This window comes from Aptenodytes patagonicus, chromosome 6, assembly GCF_965638725.1.
Source record: "Aptenodytes patagonicus chromosome 6, bAptPat1.pri.cur, whole genome shotgun sequence".
Lineage (NCBI taxonomy): Eukaryota > Metazoa > Chordata > Aves > Sphenisciformes > Spheniscidae > Aptenodytes > Aptenodytes patagonicus.
This window is the reverse complement of record NC_134954.1, coordinates 25,796,208-25,820,039: the sequence shown is the minus strand read 5'-3', so window position 1 is coordinate 25,820,039 and position 23,832 is coordinate 25,796,208. Positions and strand designations below refer to the sequence as shown.

The 23,832-nt window shown below is 45.6% G+C and overlaps 1 protein-coding gene across 1 annotated transcript in view; it reads right to left on the bottom strand.

Annotated features, from left to right (window-relative positions):
* Positions 1–23,832, bottom strand: part of GPC1 (glypican 1) — a 225,707-nt gene that overhangs the window by 115,633 nt on the left and 86,242 nt on the right. Inside the window, exon 2 of the mRNA XM_076341600.1 lies at positions 2,034–2,192. Coding sequence (XP_076197715.1) covers positions 2,034–2,192 — 159 coding nt within the window. The remainder of the gene's footprint in view (positions 1–2,033; positions 2,193–23,832) is intronic.

The following is a 23,832-nucleotide window of genomic DNA, read 5'->3' as shown; positions in this document are numbered from 1 at the left end:
GTGAGATTAATAACATTAACTGGAAGATAGTGTGGTTTCTATGGCATTGTTTCAGGAGCTGAGGTGATTCCATTGCCCCATCACCAGAACTCCCTCAATTTTAAATCATTTATGCAGTAGCTAAAGAAAAAATAATAATACTGCTTATAGGTAAAGTCATGAAACTCAGATGCAATATGATGTGGGTTTTTTTAATCATCTTGCATAAATTATAAACTCTATATCGATTGCAAGGGTAGTTAAGTAAACTAAAAAGGTATAACAGGAGCAGGAGACATCTTCTTGGCCTTGTGGGCTCAAGTGAGGTTATTCCCACTACAAAACACCAATGATCTGTGCATTATGGTCTGTTTGGCTTATTGAACACTTACTTTGTTTGATGCTTAAAAGAAACTCAGGTATGCACCACAGAAATAAAGCTCTATTTTTGTAAAATGCTGGGGAACAAAAACAAAAAAAAAGAAAAAAAAGGAAAGCCTTTACAGCTCTAATTGGCATCTCAACACAAGCATCCCCCTTTCATATGTTTGGTTTTGCTTACTATTATTCTTATTGCTGCTGTTGTTATTATCAATCCACCAAAACATCACATTCACACTAAACCAGTTCTTCACTAGGCAATTTTTGCTCGTCAATATAATCCTCAAAGCTTCCATCAAATTTTGCACTCTCTTACAGGACAGATGTAGAACTATGTTCCTTTAAGTGTCTGTGGCAAAAATAAAGAGCAGATATACCAGCCAATGCTGCCATAGGCAGTGGAGGGAGAGGGTTCCAAGGCTGGTGGATGTTCTGCATTAACCCCTGCAAAGGGCTGGATTTCAGAGGTCAGCGAGCGCACTCAGCGGCAGCTACACCAGGTCCCATTCAGACATCAGTCTGAGCAACCAGCATTGTAAGGATCTTTTGAAAATCCTGGTTATCACTTTTTAAGGCAGGTGAAAATCAATTAATTTTGAGCTTTTAAAGGAATGCCTTCGCTGTGGTCAACCCTGGCCACACAGTTACAATGCATTTTGCAGAGATGCACTGCCTTTTCTTTCTATTTAGTGTAAAAGCACTTAATCTTGGTTATCAGCTCACTGAAGGTCAGGCTTATTTCTTTAGATCTATTATTTACTGCTTGAAATTTCCAGTTCCACCTTTCTGGCTATTACAGCTTCTTTCCCCAACTCCTATTCTTTTCATGATAACTCCATATGATGACCGTTGATAAAGTTAGGAGGACTGTGATTCTAAATGTCTGACCTTCTTCAAAATCTGATAATGGATACAGTTTCTGAATCATAGGTCATCTCAATTTTGCCAATAAACCATTTATTTCCAGTGGCCTTCAGACCTTGAGGCTTACTATGCACTGCAAAATGGATTCTTCAGGGAACAATACAAGTAAGAGAGCCATCCTTAGCCTTTGCTTAGCACGTTAGGAGGGATACTGTAGTTTCGAGAGCATGTTTGTCCACAACATCTTATGCACCACAGTCTCTAAGACCTTCACTGCTGTACAACATTTTCTGATGTTTGTATGAAGCTTAAAGTTATAAGCGTCTAACGTGAACTAACCTCCTTTTCATTTGAAATCTATATGGAAAGGACATGAAAAATCCATGCCTCCATAAACCTTCCCCACCTACTGAGGGCTATCCAGTCACCTTTACCATAATCTTCAACTTAAAGCTCACGGCACAGTGCCAAGTTTTACATCACTACCTCAAATGTTATGCTGCTGCGGTAAGACCAGATTACGCCATGCTTGCAAAAGCTGTGTTGGTGCCAAGGTACACAATTTGTTGGTACAAGTGCCTGCCAGCCTCCTTCAATGGTTTCACTGAAATGAAGTTCTCAAAATGACTTGGTCTTGCAAAAACACTGCCAGAGGTACAATTCCTACTGAAGGTCAACATTTCACGCAAACTATGGAGCAAGATGCAGAGGAAGACGTGTCGAACATGAATCCCTGTCTGGAACAGTGCTTGGAAAGTTAAGCAGTGGCTGGATCCTGAGCAGGGGTGAACCGAGTAGGTTTTACTTACTGTCAAAGCTTCTGTGCTGCGCTGTTAGGGTTGTCTGCACAGAGCGACCAGCCTCTTTCATCATGGCTTCAAATTCACTTTGGCTTTTGTTTGCAAAGTTCTCCTCCATCTCACTGGTGCAGCAGGTATAGCCTTGTGGGCAGATTCGCAGGTGCTCCCCTAAAATGAGAGAAAATATAGTTGAATGGCCAGGTTTGGAAAAGGAAGGATTTCACCCCAGACAACCTCAACATAAAAATATTCTAGCTCCCTAGTAACCTGGATCTGCATCAGGCTTTACATGTTTACCCCCTAATTTGAGTTATCCTGCATAGTGGTTAGTGTGAATGCAGGTACAAATTTTCTTGCTGCTGACTGTGAGGGAAGGAAAAGTGAAGGAGATAAAATTCATACATGGGGCAAGGAGAAGGGAAATACAAATGTCTCCTGCTCAAAGGCTACCCTAGAATCCAGCTCTGCCTAGAATCCCAGAAGACATGGAAGTCTCTGATTAAATGACATATTAGTCATCCTCATTAGACTTAACAAGTATATTAGAACAACGGTTTGAAACTACTTTGTCAAGAAAAAAAACCCAACTCCAAAGTGCTCCCCCCACAAACCAACCTCCCAAAAAAACCTATCCTGAGAAGGCATTTCCATAACCAGAGAGGTGAGACTAGTGAGAAGTTTTCAAAAGACAGACATGCTGAATGTCAGTGGAATTTGGGTGACTAATTCCCCTCCACACATTTTGAAATCTGCCCATTTACTATTTTTTCAGTGAAAAACTTGTCTCCCAGAAAGAGACAAGACCACCCAAAAAAGGGTTGCTATGACAATCACTGATGGAATACACCCTTTGCTATATGGAAGAACAGGAAAGGTAAGAGGACTCGGCAGTCAAATTGAAAAATTTTTCAGTATGGGAGCTCCTCTTGCCCTCTGCAATTTCTTTATTGTGAAAAAGCAAGCGTTTGCATAGGCAGAGTCAGCAACGTTTTAAAAATAATTGCTTAAGTTCTTATGAGTCCTTACAAACAAAGACACATCCACCTGCAAACACACCCTACGTTTCTCCTTACCCAGCAATAAGAATTCATTTGAATGAAATCAAACATCAGGGTTATTTTTTCTTAAAGAATAAAAAAGCCCCTTGTTCGAAGCACGCACTGAGATAAACCAATTACAAAGAAGTTACCGTGCTTAACATAATTTCATTGGGATTGCCAGTGATTTTGCTGGCAGTTTTACAGGACTGCTGTCTTAACGTCATAGCTGAGCTGAAACATATATTTAAAATCGTGTTTTATCTTGTATGTCTCGACAGCTTCAAATCCTGAATGTGCACAGTCCTCCAGAGTCTCCCATTAAAGTCCTTAGCTATTTCCAGCATAGAGCCCTTAGCAAATGGGTGCCTTAGGGTAAAGGGTCTTTGAAACTGGGCATGTGTCCTACCCTTGTGAATGCCATGTCATTAGTAGCCTGACTAAGAGCAATTTTGACAGGAGTGCTCTGTAGTTGATGTATTTTAGGCAGAAGCCATTCAGGATGAGTTTGCATTTTGCTGGCCCTCAGGTCCCTGCTCACAGACAGCTCTGGAGCAACCTCTGCAGGGTGCTGGGGTGAGCCTGCCCTTGGAAAACAGGTTATCGTGTGCGTTTGCACCAACAGAGCAGTCTTCCTGCCTATGTGACAGGAATTGCTGCTCACCAGCTTTCGCAGGAGAATAACTCCCATCATCAGGCTTGTGTCGTGCTCCCAGCTGAGAGGAGCGTCAGGGAGGGCAGCATGTCCCATGGGCTCCCGTGTCCCACGGGACCCCCCTCCCAGTCCCCATGAGTACCCAGACACCACTGCGCCACACTGTCAAAGCAACAGGAAAAGCAGCAACTTGCTTCAATATAAAAACTGCGTCAAATATAAACATCATGTGGCTCAATAATTGCCATACCAAATGCAATTTAAGTTACAGTGCTTGCCTAAGCCTTTCCTTCCTTCACAAACTAGATTGTTGCAATTCATTCCCTGAGCTCATTCCTGTAAAGCTGTATTTGTACAAGAAAGTCATCGTGAGGATTGCTGACATGTGACAGACAGGCAGAAAAAGGGAGCTATAATTTTTTTGACAAGACACAGCTTTGTTTCCTGTCATGGCAAATTAAAAACTTTCTTCTTGTCCAGCCTCTTCCTTCCGATTTCTGCTGCCACAGGATTTCTGATGAGGATCGAAGTTTTGTTGACAGCTCTTTTACTGCAGTATGCATCTTTCCACACTGCCCTTGGTGCCCTCAGGACGAAGTGAGGCCTTTTCAGTGCCTGGCCTCTCTGAAAGGCCTAAAACAAGGAAATGGATCCCAAAGGATCCCAATGGTTCCCAAAGACTGCCTTTATCACCACCTGCTCAGTCGCTGATAAATTTTGCAGATGAGGTCCTGGTCCTGCGAGCCCTTGCACTCGATAGCACCCAAAAGCACGAGCACTCCCGCCACTTCTCCGTGCACCGTTACCCACCAGGGCTTGCAGGTTCAGCCTAAGCCATGAACAATCCTTTACAAATCCCCTGTTTTGATAAACCAAGATAAAGCAGTGGGATCTGATCGCCTGGGGAGCTCCCATCTCCTGGCCTGCTGCCAGTAAGCAGGGCCTGGCTGTGCAATGGTCTCCTACCCCCTCAGGCAGGATTTGGGCAGGAGACCTGCCTGAAAGTAGGGAGAGCAAACGTGGCCACCCCAGCAAGGAGACACCTACATGTTCATCAAAGCTGCCGGTCAGGCAGGTTCCCCCGCACAGGCTTTAGAAACAAAAGAAAGGGGGAAAGCGTGGGGATTGCCTCTGGGAAAGAACAGGGCCTGCCCCCAGGATGAAGATGGACGGGGAGGAAGAGCCCCGTGCTGCACCCAAGCTCCCTGATGAACAATGAGGAGCACCAGAAGTGTGAGGCGCGCTAATTAAAACGTGACATGACCAGACAAAAACCTCCACGCTCCCACCCCAGGCAAAGCAGAGAGCGTGTTTCAGCAGGATGGCATCAGTCCAATACCTTGCTGTGCTAGCAAAGCTTCAAATAACCTCCAGCCAGCCAGCACCACGGAACAGAGGGGGAAAGAGACAGGGGAAAAAGACAGAAAGCAAGGGAAAAGTCACGCCCATAGCTAAAATTGCTTAATTTTACACAATTTTGTGAATTGAATACAGAATTTTTTTAATGCTTGAACTCAGAGCAGTTTCAGTCCCTTTTGAAGCGACATTTATCTTAGCTTTCTGCAGGCATTTGTATGATACTCAGCACCACAGCACTTTACCTCAGTGGGAAGCAAAGTTTTTATCATTTGTCTTTGTAATTCAAACTCAGTGCACACAAAACAGTCTTACAGCACTATGAAAAGGCTTTGCTTTTTTGGCTTTTTAACCTGACCCACCCTGGAAACATTCACTATTATTATTTAACCTTTTTTTATTGACTCCAAAATAAACGCACTCTAGACTGTATTTTTGTTCTCCTTATATTTCAAAGTTCATTTGTTTGCTAACTTGCCCTTATGTCATCACTGAAGCTGCACTATAAATATCTCCGGCTTCACCTGGCAGGAAATTATCTGCAGGTATCTATGGAGAGCTAGAGGTGTTTTACAAGGAGTAAATCTGCAAGACACTGTGTGCATTCTCCTCTCCACTGCTGTGTCAGAGAAATTTCCCCTTGTACACAGCTGACATGTTGCTAACCACTTGCTCGAGAGCGCATGTTCCCAGCCCCTGGAAGGGCTTTACAGAAAGCAAGTAAGCACAGCAGAAGCCAAACCGGCAGCAAGCAGAGAGCGGCTCCAAACCTCCTTGAAGATAACAGATACGCTGCCAGTGACTCAGGCCAACTCTGGGTCAGGCCCAAAGAGAATTACACTACCCCATATGAATCTGTAACTGAAACCCAGCCATCGCTCCCCAGCCCTTGACTTGCAGCCCCCCAGGTGAGCAGGTCTGGCAGTGCAGCACGGAGGCGCCCAGGGTGCATTCAATGGCTCAGCTAATACCAGCTCCGTGCTGCCCTAAGCACTCTGGATTTAAGACACATTTGTAAGTAAGAGAAGATGCACTTTGGGATGCTCGGCTTCCCTTCAGAAAACTATCGGCTTGCCCAAGCCTTTGGCAGCCAAAATCTGTGGTTCAGTTTGGGTCTCCCTGGAAGAGCCGGCTCTCCTGCAAAGGCTGCCGAAGTCGGGGTGGGATGTAACCCACAGACTTCACAGTCTCTTGGAAATGGAGACAGGGCAGAGCATGCATGAAAACAGCATTGAACAAATATCTCGTTTCTGATTAACTGCCCTGGAGTGGAAAGGAATAGGCAGGAGGCTGATGACAAGAAAATATCACACTGCCTGGCTACGGGCTTGGATCATCCTTCAAATACCCTCTCAGCTAGCTGGGTTAGCAGATCATTTTGGCTATCAAGTTCATTACTGCATTTGAGAATACTGAATATTAAATCACTTGACCACTTTCCCCTCAGGGATGGAGCCGGCTGCTTTGTGGCAGAATCCCTGCAGGGGGAATAGACCTGCCCGCAGCCACCACCGACATGAGCTGAGACAGGGCTCAGCTCCCTGCTTCTTCCCCCGTGTGCTCCTAGCCTCACTGTCCTGGTCCACGCAGGCTCCCCTCGGCCACGGGCCCACCTGCCACGGGCTGTGCTGGGAGCCGCTGCGACCACTGTGTGTGGTGTAACACACTGGGGCGGGAGGATCTCAGCTGAGTTCAGCAAAGCTCTCTAGCTGTTCACTGCTGCTGCATTTTCACCCCACCATGAGGCTCCGTAGCCACAAAAACAAGAGAGAAGGGCAGTCCCAGGGGTGTAAGATGCAATACTGAGAGAAGAGTCCTTGGCTCCTTTAACCATGTAAATAGTGCTATTTCTATCCCTCTCACAGAATGCTGGAGATTGAATTCATTACAATGTTTGCAGAAGGTTTGGGGTTATTTGGATGTGTCAGAGTATCTGAATGTAAATTATTACAAAATCATTCCTCCCAGAGGTTAATTTATTTCAAGCTGTGATAAATCTGTCATGATTCTTCCCTCATACTTGTAATCCTCCTCCCACACGCTCTCCAAACTGCTCCAAAAACTCATCTCATGCTCCTAGACCAAAACTGACCCCCTGCTGCTTCCGTCCAGCCCCCCAGTGCCAGGACACCTACAGCCCAAACCCTCTCCTTGGGGATTTCTGGATGGACATGTCTCAGGCAATCAGGCTTGCTGAAGTCCCACACTGCTGAGAACCCCCTGCCAGGCATGGCAGGGATGCCAGGATGCAGGCCCCGGCCAGGTACAACCAGCGAGTGTGACAGTACCTGACAGCTGAGGAGCTCCAGTCCTCTCCTACTGTCCCTGGTAGGCACTACCATCTGTTGGCCTCTCCCTTTTCACGCCTAAATCCCATCCAGGCTAATGAGCATCACAGCCAGGAACTGAGGACAAAACAGTGTAATTCAGACCATGGCTTTTTTTTTTCCCCCTCTTCTTTTTTTTTCAACCATGTCAGAGTATCTGCAGCTGATGCAAAACAAGCCTGGAGGTGGTACAGATGATAAAAATACCTTGCAAAGAGGTAGTGCAATGAAAGTAAATCCCCTTCCTTAGGCCTCCCAGCTTTTCCTGCTTCAGATGTTCCTGTCCCCATCTCTCTTGAAATACATATCTTTAAAGAGAACATGATTTAGTGCATGCTGATAAGTAACTGACAGCACAGCCTCTAGCACTAGTACCACAATGCTATCTTGAAACCCAGTCTTGTCACAGATAACTCCTAGAGGAAACAGGGATAGCCAAAAAACATTCGGACTAGGAGACAGTCCTGGCTGACTGCCCTAGGAAGAGCTCTTCATGCCCTTTTCATTCTAGATGCACTGAGAAACATCAACTGGCAAGCCGCTTCCAAACACCTACACCCCATAATATTTGTGTAAGGTGTCCAGGCGTACAGCTGGTCTCTCATAGTAGCTGCTAACATCAAACCGAACCGGCTACCAGACTGCTCTACTAAGGAAAGTGCAAATCAGGAATTTTCCCATATTGCAAAGGCAGGTGTTAGCTAAGCACTGTGCAGCCTGTTTCTTTGATTTGCAGTCAGCTGTCGGCAAAATATGATATCTTCTATTTTCTGATTATGTATTAAGAGTATTGTCTTTTCTGGCTTTGGTTTGCACATAATGTCAGGGGAGTCATAGCAGGCCTGAATATTAAGTATTGTATGGCAAACCTTCACACTTTGATCAAAATGCACTGAGCCATGTTCTCCCTGGTCTTAGTGATACCATGAGTTGAGGATATGCATTGTGGGGCAGGGCCATGGGCTGGCCAAGAAATCGGGGGCAGGATACAGTCATGAGGAAGGGCTGTGCTCATGTGCAGTCATGATTTTCCTGCACTTTCACACCAAGAAGTACTCTCAGGATAAGAAGCAGAGGTGGTAGGGTGTAGCTGGGAACCAGCCCTGTCATGGACTCAGTGGGCATCTTGGATGAGCCAGGCAGGGAGCTAACACAGCGAGGGGGAGAAGAGAGCCAGAGAGAAGCCATCTGCTTCACCAGCACCCTGCAGGAACCACTCATGGACCTCAGCGCGAGCTACGTTGCAAGACCAAGGTTAACCTCAGCCAGCCCAAGACCACCACAGAGCAGTGTCACAGCTCACACGCCGAGGACTGCAGGGAAGAGGCAGGCGCCGTCTCACCTGCTGCATCCATACTGGCCTCCCCACACGCATCGCCGCTGCCTCCCAGCCTCAGTAAGGTGAGAGGGATTTGGCTCTAGCACAACCAACTCCTATTTCTTTTTGCTGCTGCTGAGGGAGTAGCTGGGTATCTCGAGGGACTGATAACAAGGGCATGAAGTCTTTTCAAGCTGCACGCCACAGGTCTGAAATTGTCCTGTGTCAGCAGCTTTTATAATGCCTTACCATCTGACGGCTGATCAAATAGCTTGTGCTATCTGAGATGAACTAATGTTTTCGTTCCAGATAAAGAAAACAAGCACTACGTTCCAGATCAGTGATAAAAACAGAAAACTGGAAAAAATAGCTAGAGAATATGCTTATTCTGTTAAAGCAATGCACATGTTTAAGACGAGACAATAGCAAAACATTAAATGCTTGTTCCCACAGCTCATCATTCAGACCAGGATTATACCAACAGAAGTGAACAACCAAGAGCAGATAATCCATAAGATTTCCTCTTTCTGCTCCTTACCTTTCTACTCCTACCAGGATTTAATAAACTATCAAAACACTGTTAACCAAATAAGACAACTTAATCTGGCTACTGTGTGGAGTTGGCTCCCTACCAGGTTAGCATTGTTCTCTAATTGCATTACGGTGAAACCCCGACACAGTGAGTAGATACAGGTATTTCTGAGAAGTATCACAACTGGCATCCTCGGAGCAGAAAACCACTGATGGGTGCGAGGGCTTTGGGACTGCCTTGTTTCCTACCGACATAGGCCGTTCAAGCTGGGAGCTGGGCGGGAGGGTGCGGGGGAGGCTGCATGGGAATTTCCTCTGTATTTGCTCTGTTCGTGTGTCGAAATACTTCAGGCTCCGAGGCTGTCAGCTCAGTGTCACGCTCACGCACTGGAAGTGTGGTATCAATTTGTTTAATCCTAGACCCTGATGTCAGAGGAATTTATATAAGGCAGGAAAACATGGGCAAAAAAAGTTAATTAACAGAGGAGAAAGAGCCACCTCTGTGTCCTGGAAAAATATTAAGTACAAAGTAGGTAAAAGTGCCTTCAGAAATGACAGTCCGAAAATCCTAATGTCATCTGCATATGTTACAGTGGCAAACTGCCCAAAGAAAGGGAACGGAGGAAATGTCACAAATGCTGACAACAGACTTGATTCTTACTGAAAAGATCTGCACGAAAGCACTTCACCCACGCATTGCTCCTTTGAGTTTTAGGGGTGTCCTTCTGAATGAAACAGAACACCTCTTCCCATCACTCTGCTCCCCCAGTTTCTCACTCAGGACCTGGATCTGCCCTTAGCTACGTGGGCCTGACTCTGCCTCTGACTCCAAGCTGTGCACACGCAGCAGGAATCAGCACAGGGTGCAATGATCCAAGCATGTGTTTAAGGACAAAGTAGGAAACGCTTTATAATTTGCAGTTGAAAATATCTTCTTCAGTGGTTTGAGAGAGGAATGAAAGAATGAGGGCCAAATCCACATGTACCACAAGCAATGAAGGACTTCTATCTAGCAGAATTGACTGAACACACCAAAACCCAGTGCTCCTCAGATTCTCTTCTGGGCACTGGACCCATGGCTGGGCAGCTCCTGAGCAGGTCTCAGCTCCAGGAAAGGAGATGATCCATTATGAAAGGCCAGGGGAGTGTCGTGGTTTAACCTCAGTCAGCAACTGAGCACCACACAGCCGCTCACTCACTCCCCCCCACCTGGTGGGATGGAGGATAGAATTGGAAGAGTGGAAGTGAGAAAACTCATGGGTTGAGATAAAAAACAGTTTAAGAATTGAAATAAAATAAAATAATAATAATAATACACAAAGCAAGGGATGCACAATGCAATTGCTCACCACCTGCTGACCGATGCCCAGCCAGTCCCCGAGCAGCGGCCCCCCCGGCCAGCTTTCCCCCAGTTTATGTACTGAGCATGACGTCACATGGTATGGAATATCCCTTTGGCCAGTTTGGGTCAGCTGTCCTGGCTGTGCCCCCTCCCAGCTTCTTGTGCACCTCCAGCCTTCTCAGTCAGTAGAGCATGGGAAGCTGAAAAGTCCTTGACTAGCATAAGCACTGCTTAGCAACAACTAAAACATCGGTGTGTTATCAACATTATTCTCATCCTAAATCCAAAACACAGCACTGTACCAGCTACTAGGAAGGAAATTAACTCTATCCCTGCTGAAACCAGGACAGGGAGCCAGGACATGGTCTACAATTAGCACTCTCCAAATAAATCAGTCTTGAAAGAAGCCTTCAGTTCAGACTATACCAGTTGCAAGGATCATGGAGAAACACACAGGGAGTTCACTGTTACAGTCTTCCTCTCCCCTTCTCTGAAAAACAGAAAACTCTTAAAAAGAATCTTAGACAAGGGAAGAATTATCTTGTCTCTTCACATAACACTTGTGGGGACGTATTGCAAGTTTTGTGTCGTAATCTATCACTATCAACCTCTTTCAGAATTGTCCTGAGCACATCAGCTTCTCACCAGATGTTTTGGTTTTGGTTTTTTTTTCCTTCTTGGAACAAAGAGTCTTTTTATCCTCAGTTTGCTGCAATCTAAAATAAGATCAAACTGGAAACCTATCACTCTTATCAGATGCAGCTTCATTGGAGGCTTCATAACAACATAAAAATGTTATTACATAAGAGGGAAAGCAATTCATTAAGCAGAATCTTTTTTTCCAATTTCTTCTCAGAAAAATATCTACTGGAGAAACTGTCAGCTCTTCCCCATGCCCTGGCAGCTTGCTGCCAGAGGGATCAGACTGGAAAAGGAATCTTGGTAGCAAACTGAGAATTAAAGATGCAGTTGCCACTAAGAGGTTTAAGAGGTGAAGGCTTTTGGTTTATTCTCCATTTAAAAAAAAAAAAAAAAAAAAAGCTTTGGGGCAATAATTCATATAATCCGTGGCAGGAACTCGAGGAAGAGTTTGGTCAAAAACAAAACACTTTTCCAGTCCCCCTGCTGAAGCTCTGCAAGGAAAATGGTGATACTGCACTTTGGGCTATTTTAGGATAAAGAGACTAAGGAGCTTCAACAAGCTTGTAAGATCGTTGCTCAAGAATGGGTAGTGCTTGTGGCCAGTCCCAATCATTTCAGTGCAAAGAACAAACCTGGATTAACCTCTCATGGAGAACTTAGCATTTAGAGAACATTTCCTTCTAACCCCAGCAAAGCTGCTCAAGCAGTAGATGCTGGTGTGACAACCACAAAAATCATCTCTCTGGGTTTCAGACACATGCTCAACACCAGGCTCCTGCAAGGCACCCCCTATTTCTCATCCCTCTGCCACCCTTGCAGGATGCTGTGATGAGCAGGACATACCACACCAGAGGAGGAGGTTGGGCATGATGCACAAGTGGGCTGCCACGGCTGCCCACCTTGATGAGCTACACTCCTGGTTGCTAGCTCGCCCAAGCGAGGACTGCGTGCTGCCTCCTCCTGCTGAGCACAGCTACAGACACTGTAGCACTGGGGACTGCAGGGGTGGCTCATTCCCTTCCTGCAGGAGGATGTGTGCGTCCAAGAAGGATCTTGCCTTCTAGCAACAAAAGTCTCCCAAGAGAAAATAAACAAACTGAAAACCCTCAACCACTCTGTCTGCTGGTAAGAATGAAAATGACTCTTGAGTTTGCAAAAAAACTTGTCTTTAAACAGTTATTAAACAAATTAAGTTCTTGGATCTGATTCTGAGAGTTCGCAAAAACAAAATGCCTATGCCTAAAAATTTAAGAAACTAGGTTTAATGACAGTCATTAATCTTAAATTCCATAAATGTGTATACACTTTTCAAAATTAAAAATAAAAAATGCATGTAACGATTTGTCTGAACCCCACAAATACAAGATCATCCTTTTTTAGATCTTTGTAAAAATTTAAGAGACTTTACCTATGCAGAGTTGTTGGCTTGTGCCATAAATTAGGAGTGCTTATACCTCCTCTAAAACTCTTTGCTGTATGTGTTGTCAGGGATGTGGGAAGGTGCAGGATTGGAGGGGCAAGTTCTGGTTGCTGTGGGCTTTTTCACTTTGAAACTTGAAGCTTTTGTGAGCCCTAGAAATGTTGGGTTCTTCTTCAGCTATTGCTTTGCTTTATTTGTCTCATGAATGTTTTGGCCAGCAGCAAAAGTGCTGAACAACTGTGGAGTCCTTTCCTACAATTTGAGCCACCATGAAAGGAAATGGCAAGTACGGGGTCATCTTGTGGGAACGTGAAATTGCAGACTTCCAGTTCAACAAAACTGATGCAGCTGATGCAGAACTTGGACAGACAAGTACCAGCATCAAGGCTGGAGTCTGCAGGAGCCTCTGGCCACCGCGTGTGAGAGATCTGCAGCAGAAGGAATTCAATATGCTGCCTTTCACTTCTGGTTGCAGAAGCACATAGGTGAAACCTGTGCCATCGCTCTTCTTTTTAAGCCTCCATCTGATCTTCCAAAAGCAGATTACAGAAAGCTGCCTGTAAACCCAAAGATGCAATGGATATCCATAAAGAGCTCCTCTTCTACCCTTGAAATTAATCCAGGGGTACGAGGAGATGAGGGCACCAGTCTGGTCCTGCCACAACCGTTTCATGAACAGATTTCTGTTTCCACAAGAGTCATACCATCACCTTTCACCCCCACACAGAGGGGTGATCCAGAGGACCAGGTTTAAACTGGGATGAACATTTAAAACTCCAACGCCCTGCTAGATCTCAGTGTGGCTCATAGTGCATATGCCCAAAATTTTACCAGAGAAATTTATTTTAGGCAACTTCTGTTTGAAAACTTAATGGAAGTGTAGCTGTTCTCCCCTGAGCGTCAGGAACAGATGACTAAGAAATGTTGCCAGTATCTGTCTTTCAGTGAGATTAGTGTCGGGTTTGTGTGGTATCCTATTTATAACTTTGACAAACAGCTCACCCAATCATTTCATACTTAATCATAGCTGTCTGCTCAGCTCCCTTCAGAGAAAAGCTTTTCAAAAACTATGTGCCAACATAATATGAACAAAAGGAAGCAAACCACAGTCAAGAAAAAAAGACCTTGCTCCCAAAACCAGCAACCAGCAAAAGCTCACAAGCTATAGAGAAACCACGTCTTGGTAAATCATAAGGCATAATTACAGTGTCATTATTCATGGGACTGCATAGCTATAGTTAGTCAGTGTTTCCACTGTAAACCCCTATTTTCATAGAGGTTTGCAGCTCAGCTGCAAGGAATTAGGCTGTGATGAAATTTGGCAGTAGAAGTTTTAGAGCAAGGATTATTTCTTTTAACCCATTTAAAGATTCCCCCCCCCCCCCCCCCCCTTCAATTCCCCTCTTACTTCTGAGGCTGTAGCGGTACTCATAAAAGAAACAAAAAACACTCCTGCGTGCTCTTTGATGTTTGGTTTCTGGGCATGTCTCTGTGTGGTTAATGGGACCAAAAGTATCAATTTAGCAGGGATTTTCAAATATGGAAGTCTTAAAAAATTGAAGTTGCGATTCCCACAACAATTACAACTCAACTTTCATTTGGACATATTCATAAGTATTACTATCTATGGTGTTAATTGCTATGCATTAACGGGCCTTTACGTTCAGAGTAAACCCTGCATATTCATCTAATGCCAAAGACAGGTTTACATTTCATGGGATAGAGCTGTTAGATTTCTTTACATTTCTTTACGTCTTTCTTTCTTTGAAATAGCATTTTCCAGCGATTGTTAAGATATTACTTCCTGCTGGACTCGCCCCTAAACCCTAGGTTCTCCTGGCTGCTTCCTCCCTGCCTACCTGACTCTTCCATTAGGGCTCACATTTCAACACGTACACAGGCATAGCTGGCGCCACTAAGAGGAAGCATGAGGAAGGGAAAAGGACAGGAGAAACATCTCAATGGGACATTTTATCCCAGACAATATTAAATAGAGCCTTTCACAACATTTTCAACTACTCAAGAGAAACAGACTGCTGTTTGCATTTGTAAGAACATCAGAAGAATGCATTTGCTCTTTTCCAATTAGCTCTGGCTGAAGCACCCTAGAGATTCAGCGTCCCTGGATATGAATGAAATTTACTTTCACACATATGGACCACACTCTAGCAAGGTACAGCAGTCTCTGAGCACTATGCCTGGTTGTCACTGCATGCCACAAACAGCGCACATCAGAAGGTAACTGCTTCAAGTGCAGTCCCAGCTCAGAGTGGTGGAACAGTTACCCAGCTTGAAAAAAACAGTGTAAAACTGTGAGCTTGAAGACTTACAAGCCTCAGTCTGGAACTGCATCACTGTGAATGGTCTGAGTGTTCATACCAATATCTTTGGTGCACAGGTTTTAAGAACAGACTAGTTTATCCAGGCAATTTGATTTTCTAGTGAAACACATGCCACCATGTAACACCACCATGCTTCAAACCCTGTATTGCTGGACCTTGATGTTGGCATATGGGAAACTGGGCCACCTCTGAGCTTCTAACACCTTGCAATGTTCATGCCTTCCTTGGAGCTCCCCACCCCAGCACTAATAAGTTTCCCCTTGGACAGCTTGGCAGAGGTGACAAAGATGAGAGTGCTTGCAAGGTACCATGCAGCATTCCCGAGAGCAGCTGCCATCAAGCTCCCTGCAATCCCAATGCACTCTTCAGACAACTAGAACAGCAACACCATCTCTTCTGATTGGAATGAAAGCAGATACAAATCATAGTGGTCAAGGTGGTGGTGTGAAAACCATAAAAAAAAATTTCTCTTTTTAGATTGAAAGTACTTATCTCTGCTACAAATTGTAGCAACCACAGTATTTATGTTGCAGTGAGGATCTGAACTCCTGCCACGTCTTAAAAACAGTACAAAGCCGAATTCCTAGATATACTACTTGAATCTGCTTTTCAAGGTAGTAGTTAGAAATTAAGAGGCAAATGAACTCAGTAAGATTATTCATGTACCTTCAATCATTTACAGGAATATTAGCAAGATCTTGGCTTCAGAGGGCTGGATCACGCTTTCCCACTGCAACCATTATTAACCTGACATAACATGCTCATAGAGTAAGAGATGATAACGATGCTGTAACTGGTCTCCATAGAATATGGTTATGATTAGGGAATATCTTAGAGAAACTGTCATTCATTAAGCACTCAGCTAAATGCATAAAGATGGGTGAAGGAAAAGCTCTGCAATTTCAGGAATTTATAACTTGAAAAAGGTCCGTTCTTGACATTTTGGTTATTGGGTCTTTTTCACTTGACTGTTGCTAAGTGGCAGATTCAGTTTAAATGCAAACTGCAGAGTTTTTTTTCTTCATCTCTTTTCCTCTGAATTTAAGTGTTCAGTCTTCTGCAGCCACCTTAAAAGACATCATGGGCCAGTCAATAAAAGATGCAACTTTTAAAACCTGAATTTAGTTCTCCCGATACTCTGTATCCAAGTAGGGATGTTATTCCCAGCTGCGAAAATCTGTAGTGCTTCAAAGTGCATCTCATACGTCAGGTCCCAGGTACTTAACTAGGTCTAAACTCAGGATCCCAGTCAAAGTGGCAAGCTCTCCTTTTGATCCCTCTGTTCTCTGAGCTCACTGAGATACTTTTGCTCTTCAATAATCACATTCTTTGTGCACCACAGCACAGTAATACTGTCACCAAATTTTTCTTTCCTGTCTTAGCAAGAAAGAAGGGACCATCCCCAGGATTCAGAAAGCAGTTTTATCAAGTCTGCAAGTCAACTCCACTTCCAGATTCAGTTAAGCCAGTGGGAAATGTTCTTGGCACTCTTAAAGATGCGATATACTACCTCCACACATTCACCAGTCTGGCCACTATTAGCATAAGTCATGAATGTAATTCAAAAGCACTGCCTCTTTTTGCAAGACTTTAGGAAAAATCTAATACCAGTCTGACCAGTAAGTAAATGACACTATGACTACCACCACGATCAACATGTTTTTCAGCAATGCCTTGCAGCATTCTTTCCCCTGGCCCTGCCCACCTCTTGGCTTGTTTCTGAGCTACTGATATAAAACCAAATACCCACAGAGAAGCAAAGGCTCCCAGAGCAGAAGACCGTGTTCTGCAGAGCAGTCATACTTGTGTGCAGGTTGCTTGCCTCCCACCAGCTAACTATGTGGCCTTTACTGATCAGTTTGGGTAGGAAACTGGAGAGGATTTGCTCCTCTGAACACCCATCGAAGTAAACACTGTGCAATTCTCTTGGTTTAGGTGTTTACAAGCAAGTCATGTTCCGGCCTTCAGGCTTCCCCAGTGTACTGCTGAGGGACTACTCCTCTCCTACCATATGTGCTCACACAGCTTGAATGCCAGTCATGGTGAGCCTCAGTGAACCTGCACTGGAGAAAATCCAAGTGGAAATCTCACAGGAACAGGTGTTGACACTGGGGATGCTTAGAAACAGGCTGGGCAAACAGCTCTAAATATACTCTACTGAGTAACTTATTTGCTGTATTCGCTGAGACCACATGGTCTCAGAGGACTTTTTCATTCTCCATTTCCCAAGATGTTATGACCTGTCCACCTCCCTGGCTGGGGTGTCATGCAATGGTAGAGACTGTAGGCAAGGTTCTTGCACCTCATCTGGGAATCCGGACAGCACATTCATCAGGATGCAAGAGCGACAGTCAACTATACTTACCCAGCATTAGAAATAAGAGGATGCAACAAGACCTGCACCTTTAATTGCATCCTCATTCCTTGTGACAGCTGAAAAATGCTTAATTAATACACTTCACACACTGTCTATTTTTGATCCAGTTCAAATTCCAACCATCAGCAGAGTTTGTTCGTCCCATTCCTGCTGAGAGCCCCCCCGGGATTTGCAATGCCCACCACTTGGCCTCACTCGCGCAGGAAGACGCAGCGGATACCTCTTCCCCGCTATGGAATACTCCCCTTCCCTTCTTTCTGAGTATGACTTGCTTCCTCAGCACTCCAGATCACCCTCCCTCAGCACTTAACCCTTTAATAAACACTGTCTTCCACCCATCCTTCAGTCCCTGGCTTTGAAATTTGACCATGAGACTTTAAATGTCCATTACATTTAAAAAAGGTACCTCGCTGGTATCCTGTAATCAACAATTCTGCATGTCCTCACACACATACAGCTCGTCAGCTGTGGACCATACTGCATTACTGCAGGAAGGAGAAGAACGCATGGCTGACCGGCAGCTCGACTGTCATCTCTTCCTTCCCAGGCTCTTCTCACTGACACAGATTGTCCATTCACTCCATCTCCTTCTTCCTCATCTTCGATCCCTTTCCCTCCACTCCGATCCTGCGGTTCCCTGCATTGGTGCCGAGTAAGCAAGCAATGCTGGAGTGGTAGTGCAGCAGCTACTCTCTGAACTCCACAGCTCCTGTGAGCCAAAACCTTTGATTTCCTCAAAATTCCCACTTCCCTCACAGCATGTGGCAATCACCTGGCTTGCCCAGGACATGGAGGATATATCCCTGCTTCTATCCCAGCATGACCTTCCACTGACAACCGGCTCCTCCCGCTGCTTACAGAGTTCTGCATCTGCCTTAATAAGATATTTATTAGGGTGCACAAATAACAAAACCTGCACTTTGATCAGCAGTTGCCTTAAGCCAAAGAGACACTGAACTACTGACTTCTGAGGCAGCATCTGACAAGGGGAACAAATGGAAACGGATCAGATCTCCTTGCAGAGGAGCTGCTGTTAGAAATCTGGCTCCTTTTCAACGTGATGCAAAGCACTTGCTGTAACTTCAGGTTGTTACCCACCTGAGGCCTGAAGCTGCTCCCACTGAAGTCGACGGCAAAACTCCCGCTGACTTCAAAGGCAGAGGGACTGGACCCCTAGTGCTTCCAACTCTTGTAACCCACCTGTGTGTTTAACAGCAGGTTAGCCAAATTGGGAAGAGCTTTTGTATCCATCAACACTTTTCTGAACAGCAGAGAGAGGTTTGTCCAAACATAGGCAAAGCCTTTTGCTCAATTACTAATCACAACCACTGTACACCTGATGTCAGGAGCTTGAACAAAGTGCTGCTTTTCAGAAGGGAAACATGTTGCAAGTAAGATGCTTTATAGACTCTATGGGCCTGAACCAACAGTTCCTCCAAAGTGGACTTTGTATACTCTGTGCCAAATGGTCAACTAGTTCCTAGCTATGAACCTTTAGGCTCTGTAATTAAAGATACTGGCAAAGATGAGCTTCCTTCACAAGTCCTGAAAGTATTCTGATTTCATGCTTTTGCTTGCCAAAAGATGTGGACTCCTAAACAGATTTTAGGGTTTCTTTTTTTCCCCAGCCTGAAATGTGATAGTTCAATAAAGGGATCCAAGGATCACAAGAACAAGTTAACATATACTTCCTGAGGCAGTTCAAAGCTACCAAGATTTCACATGAAAACAAAAATAGTAAAACACAGTTTCAGGACAGAAAAATGATCTCAAAGCCTTATTAGTCTCTAACATGGACAATTTTCAATGTGTCCCTTATTCATATTATCTCCTTTAATTCCTAGCAAATTCCACTTTCATTGCTGATTTGTATCCAGAGAAGCCACACAGAGCAGCCTGCAACGCAGCAGCAGTACTGTACTTTTCAGGACTGTTGTCATTTTGGAATATCCTACTCCTTCCCTCTTTCTTGGATGCTTCACCCCCCAAAAAACCCCCACACCACTATTCCAATTCTGATGGATCTCTGTTGTCTGTGGAAAACTCTCTACTATGCTCAGATATTCATCTGACCAAATGGAGAGCAGGAACGGAATTTAGATACATATTCTCTAAAACCCCAATGTATCAGCAAGTACCAGGCCAGGATGCTCCTGAGCACAGTGAGTAGAAAGACCAAGTCCCAAGAACACTTGCCTATTCGATCTCTGTGACCCAGCACTGAACCCAACCCTAGCTCCCCTTTCCATACGCTTTCTTAGCTCCCTCTAAACGACCCCGCAGTCTGCTCACGGCAGTGGGTCGTGGCTCCCTTTCCAGCAGGAATCCTGTCCCTGCTCAGCTGCATGGGGCTGAGATCCAGTGCCAAAGGGGAGGCTTTGCCTTAAGAAGGAACTAATGTGTAGTGATCCTATGGTATGGGTTATGCAGGAGAGCACTCCAGAAGATCACAGTCCTTTGTGGCTTTACCACCTACCAGTTAAATTCCTGAGACCTGCTCCTAGTCAGCTGCTGGGAAACCTTTGCATTACAGTGACCTGCACCATTCAGCCAGCGTTTCCTCTTCTCAGCAGTCCGTCCTTCTTTCACATCTCTTCCTCTGACTTCATCCATTCAAACTTCTTTGCCATCACCTGTCCTTTTTCCTTGTCTCATAGATAAGAAGCCTGACAAGGGCGCACTAGCAACTTCAACTACCTGAATGCAACTCTGAGGTTGCTTGCTTAGTAGGAAGAAATAAACCCCATCAGCTGCACTGCCATGAATTCATTGTCTCTGCAAGGCAGAACACGCATCCCTGTGGTGTTTCGTTTTAAAAGAAAACAAACTTCTCATAAGAAACCTCAGTATCTCAGGAAAAGAAACATTTAACAGAGTGGCCTTACTGAAAGGGCATGTTGCACTGAGGCTTACGATCAAGTGGCTTATAATAATAAATTGTGCTTATCTTCACAAAACCACCAAAGCAAAGGCACTGTTTCTCTCACTTTGAGCTGGAGACCTAAGGCACAGCAGTGCTACGTACCCTCAGCCCCAGGCAGGCTTGGGGAAGCCCCTAAAGTGTACTGCTGCCTGCTGGCACCTGAACCGCAGACCACCATCTTCTCAGGTGAGATGAATTGTGCCGGTAAAGGACTTTGGCACCTTGTCCATCTTGGACGTGCACAGCAAAATGGCTGGAAAAGATGGTCAAGGACCAGGATCAGAAAAAAAACACCATGTCCCCTGAAACAGCTCATTCATAGCAATCTACTACTGTGTTGGGCAGGGTGTCAGCACGCCCACCCATCCACAGGCAACACACTTCTGCACAAACACACGCACGTCTCCATAGCCTCGTGCAGTAACTCCCCTTCCACCGGAGAAGTGGCTGGAGAATCCAGTAGAAACAAGCCCAGCAATTCACATGCAAATGTCAAATCTGTCTGTGCAGAGAGGACACAGGGAATATGGAGCAGGCGCAATCCATGGTGCTCCTGACATAACAAACAACAAGTCTTTCCTTAAGTGAGTGAAAATATCACTTTCCTGAAGAACGGGGTATTAATTATAAGCCTACGCAGTTTTAGCAATGCTTGCTATGTTTATTTTGATCCTCACTACCACACACACAGGAGCAGCAATACCATCTTTCTTTGGAAGTACTAGACATTACAAACCTTGTTTAAGGAAACAGATTTTGCCAGCAGGCCATCAGAAAGATAAGAAATAACCTGACTACACTCTAGGCCATAATTGTTTCAGGATTTAGCCATTGAAAATACACCTTTTGTAGCCTGCTAGGGTTGGGAGATAGCATCTTTTTTAATCATCTTTGCTCAAGCCCTTCAGATGCTGCTTAACAGCTCTATTCAGACCTAGAAAGCACAATTCTAGGCTGTCTGTCATTCCTGCTTGCAATCACTATTTGTTTCCTGCGTCGTAAAGGGTTGCTGTCAGTGAGGCTGTATTTTTTCTTTATCCTAACTGATGAAAGTAAGATTGTGGGAGGCCCTTACAAAAGCTTATAAACCTTGTCTTTCCCAGCAGCACAGCCACTGTTTTGCTTTTGGTTCAGCTCCCAGACCATGAACCTCTGTGCCAGTAAATTAAGCCGTTTCTGGTGTTTGTATCTCCCACTGGTCACTGATATTTTTCCCCCAGGGCCTGACTAACACCAAATGCAAGCCTAGCTCCAGAACCCAGCCTTTTGAGCTCGTGTGCTTATCCCTCGCGTTTTTCAGTCACTGCAAATTTGGTTCAGTGTCAGTTAAAGTAAGATCAACATCCAAGAGCTGGATCCAGACAGACCTTTCCTCACATTCACACGCTGGGGCCAGATCACCACAGAGCTCCGGGCGGGGAACACACCGCATGCAGATGCACCTTGTCTCCTCTCCACTTCGCCCAAAGTTTCTTGCATTTCCTGTTGGAGGGATGTGCCCCACTGTGAAGCAGCGGCTGCTGGCCCCTTGCTTCCAGAGCACGCTCAAGACTCTGAAGTTGGATCTGTGAAAACTTGTGTTGTTTGAATTCAGGACACTACACAGTTGCAGCTACAAACCAGCAGCTGAATGGCCCTGAAACGTGGCAGTCCTGAAACATAGTGTCTCTTGAGGTCAGGGTAGGTGACTCATAAGGGAAGCCCTTAGTCTGGATATCTTCCTGTCCACTCTGGCCATTGGCGTTGAGTTATTAAGACAATCCGATTAGTATTTTCAAGAATTTTTTGTTATTTTGAGTGACTAACTCCAGGCATCTTAAAGAGGCCCAGTTTTCAAAAAGCACTGAAATTTGCCTTCCAAAATTCAGAGCCTCTTTTATTGCAGTAAACTAAACAAGTTAAGGCAATGGAAGTAACTATGAAAATCTGGTAGTAAATGATGAAAATAGAGAGCATGTGCTAGTCAGGAGCAGCCATCTTTCTGCACCCTTTTTCCCATGCTTCCAATGTTACAAATCCAGCTAGATTTCTTTTAAAATTCTCTTTCTGTTGAGAATAATGAGGTACCCATGGGGGAAAAAAATGCTGAATATCTAAGTCGCTCTTCATGCCAGCTGTAGGCCCTGCAGCAGAGCGAGAATCAGGCTCCTACCCTGTCGCCTCTCAAGTTCAGGACATGATGCATCAGCAGGTGAAGCATCTCTGCCCTGTGGAGAGCCCCCGCCCGAGCAGTTGCCTCCTCCCTTTGCAGCAGCGCAGGGGTGCTCGCTCAGGGCTGCGGGCAGGAGGCTGAGAGGCAGTGCAGAACAAGGTCAAAACAAAGGGAGGCAATCCCCGGGGAGGGGGCACAGGCAGACCATCATGTAGCTTCTGACAAGTCTGCTTCAAACACGCTGGCCAGGCGACAGAAGCCCGTGACACTGAGAGCCATGTGCAGCAGAACAAAGCAGAGCAGCAGCTACTGGCTTACCTGGGGCTCCAGCTCCCAGCTCTCCCCAGCAAGCACCTCTGCTTTGCGTCTTCAAAATCCCAGCAGACATGAGTTTCCCACAGGGAGCACCTTCCTCCCTCACATCAGAGCAAGGCAGCGAACAGCTATGCTGAGAGCAAAACTGAGGTCCCTCAGATGAAGTAAAAATGCATCTTCATTGGGCGTGAAGGGCGCTGCAACACACTTCAAACTGTGCCTCCAAGCCAGGACACACCAGGGCAGTCTGTGTCCCAGAGAGGGGCATGTGTAGAGGGGACAGAGACAGTGCTGGGAACTGCACACCTCTGCCTTGCAGGGGTGCCACAGCTCCCAGAGTGAGCAAGGGCTTTGGTTCTGTACTGATTCAGAATGGCAGATGTTGCTCTGCGACGGGAGCGAAATCATCACACGAAGCCTTTTTGAAAACACCAGGGAGCTAAGTGGTGTCTTTAAGGACAGCAGTAGGTTTATAAGGATGCTGCTGTGCCCGAATCACATGGCGATGAGCCAAGCAGCTATGCTTGCTCAGGGGGAGAGAACGCCGAGCTGCAGGATCAAAGGAATCTATCACCCACCACACAGAGCCAAATCCAGCCAGCCAAAAGCGTGCTTCCCTCCCCACCCGCCCTCCCGCTCCCCATTCCACCCTGGCTGGATGCTGCAAGCCTTGGTGGCTTTTCTGCATCATTTGGACGAGCTTGAAACTTTCCTCAAACAACTGCCAGGTCTCTGCAGTGCATCTCCCTATCCTCTTATCTGCTCAGCTGCTGACAGCGTGTGGGAGACGAGCGAGCAACTGGCACTCTGCGAGTCACGGCACGCCACCTCCCAATAACAAGGCTGTGTTTGATCTCCCCCTGACAAGGAGTGGCTGACGCTTTTGTCTTTGTCTACCATGCTATCGCTGGCACACAAGGGAGAAAGGAAGAAGAGATGGTGGTGGAGAGCAGCCTGATCCAGCGGAGACAGCAGGCAGTGATTGGAGAGCCATGGCAGCAACATCAGCCTGGGCAGGGAGAGCCCAGCCCCAGAAGGAATGGCTCCCCAAGCGCCCGGCGCTGAGCCTGC